This window comes from Erigeron canadensis, chromosome 3 (assembly GCF_010389155.1).
Source record: "Erigeron canadensis isolate Cc75 chromosome 3, C_canadensis_v1, whole genome shotgun sequence".
Taxonomy (NCBI): Eukaryota; Viridiplantae; Streptophyta; class Magnoliopsida; order Asterales; family Asteraceae; genus Erigeron; species Erigeron canadensis.
The window spans coordinates 25,780,296-25,786,699 of record NC_057763.1 but is presented as its reverse complement, the minus strand read 5'-3'; the positions used below and the strand labels follow the sequence as shown (position 1 = coordinate 25,786,699).

Genomic DNA, 6,404 nt, shown 5'->3' with positions numbered 1-6,404 from the left:
TTTTAATTGACATCTTCATTTTGAGTTTGTCACTCCTTTCTGAGTTTCCTCTTTTTATAGGTAGAACATACCCTTCCCAAAATTTGATCAGTTTGTTTTGATAGGATTTGTTTAGATCCAATAAACTCAAAATATTTTATTAAGTAATAATATACTAGTAGTTAACAAGAGGTGAGTTAACCACCGTTAAAAAAACGTTTTTTTTTTTGTAAGTTTTAATAATTTAGATACCTTTTATTGCTCAACAAAAAGTAGAATACCTTACATTTAAAAATCAAAAAACTTTGATACCTTTTTGTGTAATTTACCCTTATATAAAAGCTATCACATATAATGTAAAAATTAACAAAATTTATGAAACTTTTATATATAAATATTTTATTTTAAAGTTACATATTGACATGTTAATAAATATTATATGAACTTTATAACCGCATTATACTATCTGTTTTATTAAAAGAAAAAATGCGAATAAATAAAATAATAAATCACTTACAGTATTTGGGTTATCAAAAACGTAAGAGACATGTTTCACTAATAACCTATAATCTATGATTTTGAAATTCAGAATTAGTATACCTAATGCCGTTAAGAATTTTAAAATTTTCGAAGAAAACCTTGTGAAAAAATTTTGACATGACTGATGATTAAATCTTAAATATTTCTAAATTTTACTACAAATAAAAACGTGTCAATATATTAAATTTTTTTTTTGCCTATTATTAAATAATCGTTTCCTATATAATAAATTTTAATTTAAAATCCAGTATTAACTATTTTTTCTAAATGAATACTAACATAGTAGTAAATTTTATTATTTTTTTTTTTCTAAAGAATAAGAAATAGACCTAAACATGAGGTTTGTAAATAAAAAGATTAAAAATGAAAGAATTAAATATGTAATTAACAATTTATTACATGACGATGACATATCTTTTTTTTATCTCCAAATTAAAAAAAAAAAACCTTTTATGACGGTTTAAACTCACTTATCTATGATTTAAGGGTAGTGATAATTATACAATAATAATTAGCCATCTACAACAAAGGTACAAATTATATTACGTAATGTACAACTGTATTATGCAGGATTTGTTGTAGTAATATCACTTCCCATGATTTAAAGGGTGTTTTTTTTTTAGATTAAAGATAAAGATTAGAAATGTCCAATTTGAAATAAATTAAATTTTTGATTAATCAGTTAAAAAATTATAAACACTGTGATTTGATTGATTGAATTATAGAGCAACTGAGCAACTCTTATTTATTGATGTTAAAATCATTTATGTTTGAGTTAGAACAGTTATAGCATCAAAATTTTTAAAAAATAAAAATAAGGTGGTCTTTACTACTACAACATTAATATATAGCTTTGTTTTTCCCTCATGTGTAATATCCTCCAAGTGTATTATCAACAAACATGAATGTGTCACGATAATCTTAGATACACACACTGGGTTATGTAGACAAGTTCATGATTTTCTACATTTAAAAGTAACACACAACGATTGTGCCATTTCCATGTATACAAATATTTTCAATTTCAATTACAAAAATACTCCGTGAAACAAATGTTTGACTCTAATAAATTGATTTATAAACAAATAGGATTGGGTAAGTAGAAAAACCTTTTATTGTTAGAGATATAAATCTTTTAGAAATATAAATTTCAGGCAGGTTGAAATGTAGATAGTTTTACCTATAAGAGTTTATATCTCATCTTCTCTATATAGCTCGTAAAAGATGATTTGATTTGGCCTCAAATTGTGACTTGATGGTCACATTATTTGGCATTTGTAATTTGTTGTTTTTACCTATTTCTTGGCCGGCCAATTGACTTGTTCTATGATTAATTAATTGTTTAGTTTGCGGATTGACTCTGACATATTGTTTGATTTAATATAATTCACATGTATCATTGCATCAATTCTAATCATGCAATCTTTGCAACAAACAAAATTTTTTGTTTTTCTCAAAACGATCACACAATTCAACAATGTTAAAACAGATAAACATGGTCATAAAAATTGAGAAAATAACTTTTACACATTACTTTAGACGTTTATTATAACACATTGAAACTCACTTTAAATATTCGTAACTGGAGTTCATTATTTATGCTACTATCCTTCTACTATTAATTAACATATTTCTAAAAGTTTATACATTATACTATCACATGTTATATAAATAAATTGATCAAAAAGCTACAACACTGAAAAAAAAAAAAGAGTTAATGAGCCTAAATAATACGAGTAACTCATTAACTTTAGAAGCACACTTTTTAAACATAATCATTCTCTTGTTTTATAATATAATAATCTCTAGCTCATTCTTTTGTTTACCTTTCTATTTTTGAATCCGAGGACAGAATCTGTATGGTTAAAGCATTTAACTATCATAATCTATGACTTGACCTATCACTCCCACTATCTCACCGCTGCAACGCGCGGAAACTGTCTCTTTTAAATAAAAGAAAATTGTTTTTAAAAGATTTTTTAAGCAAACTCACAATCTTACCTACTAATAATAACAAGGACTTTAGTTTTTTAAAAGAAAAATCCAAGATTATAAGTTCTAGAATATAAATAAAAATAAATAAAATAAAACTAACCTAATATTCATGGTTAAAAAAAAATTAGAAAAGAAAACAAAAAAAGTCGCCTTTACTCTTGAGTGGATTACAATGTTACAAAATTAATTATCATTAAAAAAAGAAAAAGGAAAAAGGAAAAACAAAAAATGTCATAATCAGAAAAACATTTTGCCCCAAACCCAACCCCGCGTTTCTCTCTCCTTAAAATCCATCCCCAAAATCTTTGTGTTTTTCTCAGTCTCTCTCTGTATCTATATTTATATATCCATATAATATATATATCTGTCTCTACAGGGTTTTTGAGAAATTGTTTAAAAACTGGTAGTTTATATAAAATCTGTATAGAAATATATGGGAATGTTGTTGTTTTAGATCTGGCTGCACGTTCTTCAATGTCTTTGCTGTAAGTTATATCATCAGCTCTTTTCTATTATTTTTATTTTTATTTTTATAATTTTTTAATTTTAATATATGAAATTATGAATGCCCATATGTTCATTTCTGTGTATATATCTGCATTTTGCTAACTGATTATTTTAAGAATTAATTGTTTATATATGATATTGGAATTTTGGACTGTGTGTGTATACTTGCATTATAATTTTTAGGATTTTTTTTTTTAAATGGTTAATGATAGAAAAAGTTTAGTTTTTTTTTGTTGGGTTTAGATGGAATTGGTAATTAGCTAAAAAAGTTAAAATCTTTTGATTAAGAGATGTGGTTTTGGATATAAGTATAGGATGATGTTGGGAAATGAATTGTTCGTAGCGTAAAATGAGTGAAACGGAGACTTTAAGTATGAAAACAAAGTCGCCTTCGGCTCTTGTACCGCTTGGGACTTTGATTGGCCGTGAGCTTAGAAATGGGAATGTTGAAAAACCGAGTGTTAATTATGGACAAGCAGCGTTGGCAAAGAAAGGAGAGGATTATTTCTTGATCAAGCCTGATTGCCAGAGGATTCCTGGTGATCCGTCCACATCGTTTTCAGTTTTCGCGGTATGTAAGGAAAACTGTTTCTTAATTTTCTTTTATTTGTTTGTAAAGTGTTGAAGTCTGGTTGATTGTGTGATTGTTGAGATATTTTTTTAATTTTTGTTAGATATTCGATGGGCATAATGGTATATCAGCTGCCATTTTTGCGAAGGAAAATTTGTTGAACAATATTTTAAGTGCGATTCCTCAAGGATGTGATCGTGAAGAGTGGCTTCAAGCACTTCCTCGAGCGTTGGTTGCAGGGTTTGTAAAAACTGACATAGAGTTTCAGCAGAAAGGTAGTGATTTGACCGTATAGGTTCACTTCTTTTCCTTTTGTGTATCTCTAACTTCTTTTAGTGAATATTAGGTGAGACATCGGGTACAACTGTTACATTTGTCGTGATTGACGGGTGGACTATAACTGTTGCCTCTGTTGGGGATTCACGGTGCATATTGGACACACAATCTGGTGTGGTATCACTACTGACAGTTGACCACAGGCTTGAAGAGAATGTTGAAGAAAGGGAACGTGTAACAGCAAGTGGAGGTGAAGTAGGGCGTCTTAATATTTATGGGGGGAATGAGGTAAATTGATTTACCAATTCTAATTTTTGTACTTGTAAGCAAGAAAGCTGTAAATTTTATGACCTCATCTCATGGTGTTATCTTGTAGGTTGGTCCACTTCGTTGTTGGCCTGGTGGGTTATGCCTCTCGAGGTCTATTGGTGATACAGACGTTGGAGAGTTTATTGTTCCAATACCGCACGTGAAGCAAGTGAAGGTTAACAATCTATACTTTTTTGTCCGTAGAATATAAATATGATACGATAAAAAGCTAAAAACTGAGACGTTTTCTATATTTATGTAGCTCCCTAATGCTGGTGGAAGACTTATAATTGCGTCAGATGGTATTTGGGATGCTTTATCATCTGATGTAGCAGCTCAATCTTGTCGTGGATTGCCTGCAGAACTTGCTGCTAAGCTTGTTGTGAAGGTTTTCTTTAACTGACACTATTATTTTCTTACATTTACCTGTTTATGGCTCTAGATTTAACGGTGTTCATCTGATTTCAGGAAGCTCTTAGGTCACGTGGATTAAAAGATGACACAACCTGCGTGGTTGTTGATATCATTCCATATGGGTATCCGGTCATACCTCCAACGCCCAAAAAGAAACAAAATCTTCTCACTTCACTCATTCATGGCAAGAGATTTCAGAACTCTATGAATAAAGAGCCAAATAAGCTTTCGGCTGTTGGGACCGTAGAGGAGATATTTGAAGAGGGTTCGGCAATGCTTGCAGAAAGGTATGATAGACTCCTATTGCTTCCCAGATATATCTGGCTTTACAGACACAAGAAATTATCATGATTTATAGGTCAATATCTGAAGAGTCATAAATAGCTACCATCATTTTATAAAATACACGTGTGTATGCAACTTGCAAGAATATTATTCATTGTGATAGTTACTCATATGCTACGACAAAACCATGCTAAACTCTATTAAATAATATATTGAGATGCCTGTATTAGATGGGAATTACACGTTGTGTGCCATTTGGAAATGATCAGCTATTTATGGAAATGCATTAAAAAAAAAGGTGTATATTACGTGATCATACTTTTTTTTTTTTTTGAACGGCATTATGTGATCATACTAATTCTGGATAATGATATCTATGTAAATGCATTAAAACAATAGTGTGTATATAAATATTTTGATTTATTATGTGATCATACTGATTCTGGATGTGAATTTTATGTGTTTTCCATGAATGTCGTATCACGTAGGATAGGTGTTATTGTTCTCGTTGATACCCCTTTGCATTTTTTTTTGCTGTTTTTAAACCTATGGAGTAAAAACATCTAATTTATGTAAGATTACTAGATGTGCGGGTAAGTCAATTATAGATGTAAGAAATTGGCAAGTTTCTAGTTCAGGAAGATCATGAGATACAGTGTCTGTCTAAAGCAATATATTAAACATTAAAAAGTAAATTTTACAAGGCTAAAAATTGCGATACAGTGTATTGACTTCTAGTCACATACTTTAAATAATATACTGCTTAGAAATGATACACACAACTTAGTTTTTGTAGATTTTTATCAGTTTTGATTCTTGAATGCATGAATCTTATTGAAGGTCAATAGTGCTTGAGTGTATTATTAAGTCTGTGTTGTGTTATTAGGGAATTAAGTTAAGGTTAGATCAATATAGAAATATTGGGGGTAATTAAGGAGGCCCCAGAGTATTTAGACAGATCTCAGTGATCATTTCATAAAGTATCGAGCAAAACGTGGTCTTATATATCATTGGGCATAGTTATTTTTTTGTGTATATATTAGACTAGATATCAAAATCATTATATTCAACTCCTGTATGCAGGCTGGGAAAAGATTTGCATTTAAATTCAAACTCGGGAATCTTTAGATGCGCAGTTTGTCAAGCAGATGAGGCCCCGAATGATGATCTATCTGGAACAATTTTCTCAGCATCGTCCGGACCCATGTTATGTTCAAAGTGTAGGAGAAAGAAGGATGCAATGGAAGGGAAAAGGGCAAGCGTACCGACATTGATGATATAACCTAAGGTAAATACTAATACATTCTTTCATTGGCAGTGTGAGCATCATCTCTTTTGCTAAATCTTGAAATCTCGTGTGAAAGAGATGAAACATACAGAGTTTGTAGGTGTTGTGGAGATGTTAGGAGTGTGTCTGTCGACTATATTTTGTGCTCGGCTGTTGGATTGACTAATTATGAACAAATGCTACATTATATTTTATGAATATATATAAGAAAATATGAGTGTGATAGTGTTTGATTGTGCA

At 30.2% G+C, this 6,404-nt stretch overlaps 1 protein-coding gene across 3 annotated transcripts; it reads left to right on the top strand.

Annotated features, from left to right (window-relative positions):
- Nucleotides 1-2,867: 2,867 nt before the first annotated feature.
- On the top strand, nucleotides 2,868-6,404 carry LOC122593478 (probable protein phosphatase 2C 5). Of its 3 annotated transcripts, none has more exons than XM_043765894.1 (8): nucleotides 2,868-2,999; nucleotides 3,336-3,592; nucleotides 3,696-3,867; nucleotides 3,939-4,156; nucleotides 4,245-4,352; nucleotides 4,440-4,565; nucleotides 4,646-4,878; nucleotides 5,960-6,404. In XM_043765894.1, exons 2-8 carry the CDS (start codon nucleotides 3,371-3,373, stop codon nucleotides 6,156-6,158), a joined length of 1,278 nt encoding a protein of 425 aa, XP_043621829.1. In that variant the 5' UTR covers nucleotides 2,868-2,999; nucleotides 3,336-3,370; the 3' UTR covers nucleotides 6,159-6,404. The 3 variants fall into 3 exon arrangements, with proteins under 3 accessions (XP_043621829.1, XP_043621828.1, XP_043621830.1); XM_043765893.1 differs by having other exon boundaries at nucleotides 3,331-3,592; XM_043765895.1 differs by lacking the exon at nucleotides 2,868-2,999 and having other exon boundaries at nucleotides 3,242-3,592.

Bases quoted from the DNA above. Each gene is read 5' to 3' on its own strand.
- LOC122593478 (XM_043765894.1), top strand. From the start codon at position 3,371: ATGAGTGAAACGGAGACTTTAAGTATGAAAACAAAGTCGCCTTCGGCT. The intron at 4,157-4,244 runs GTAAATTGATTT...GTTATCTTGTAG, and splicing joins ATATTTATGGGGGGAATGAG to GTTGGTCCACTTCGTTGTTG. The intron at 4,879-5,959 runs GTATGATAGACT...TCCTGTATGCAG, and splicing joins TCGGCAATGCTTGCAGAAAG to GCTGGGAAAAGATTTGCATT.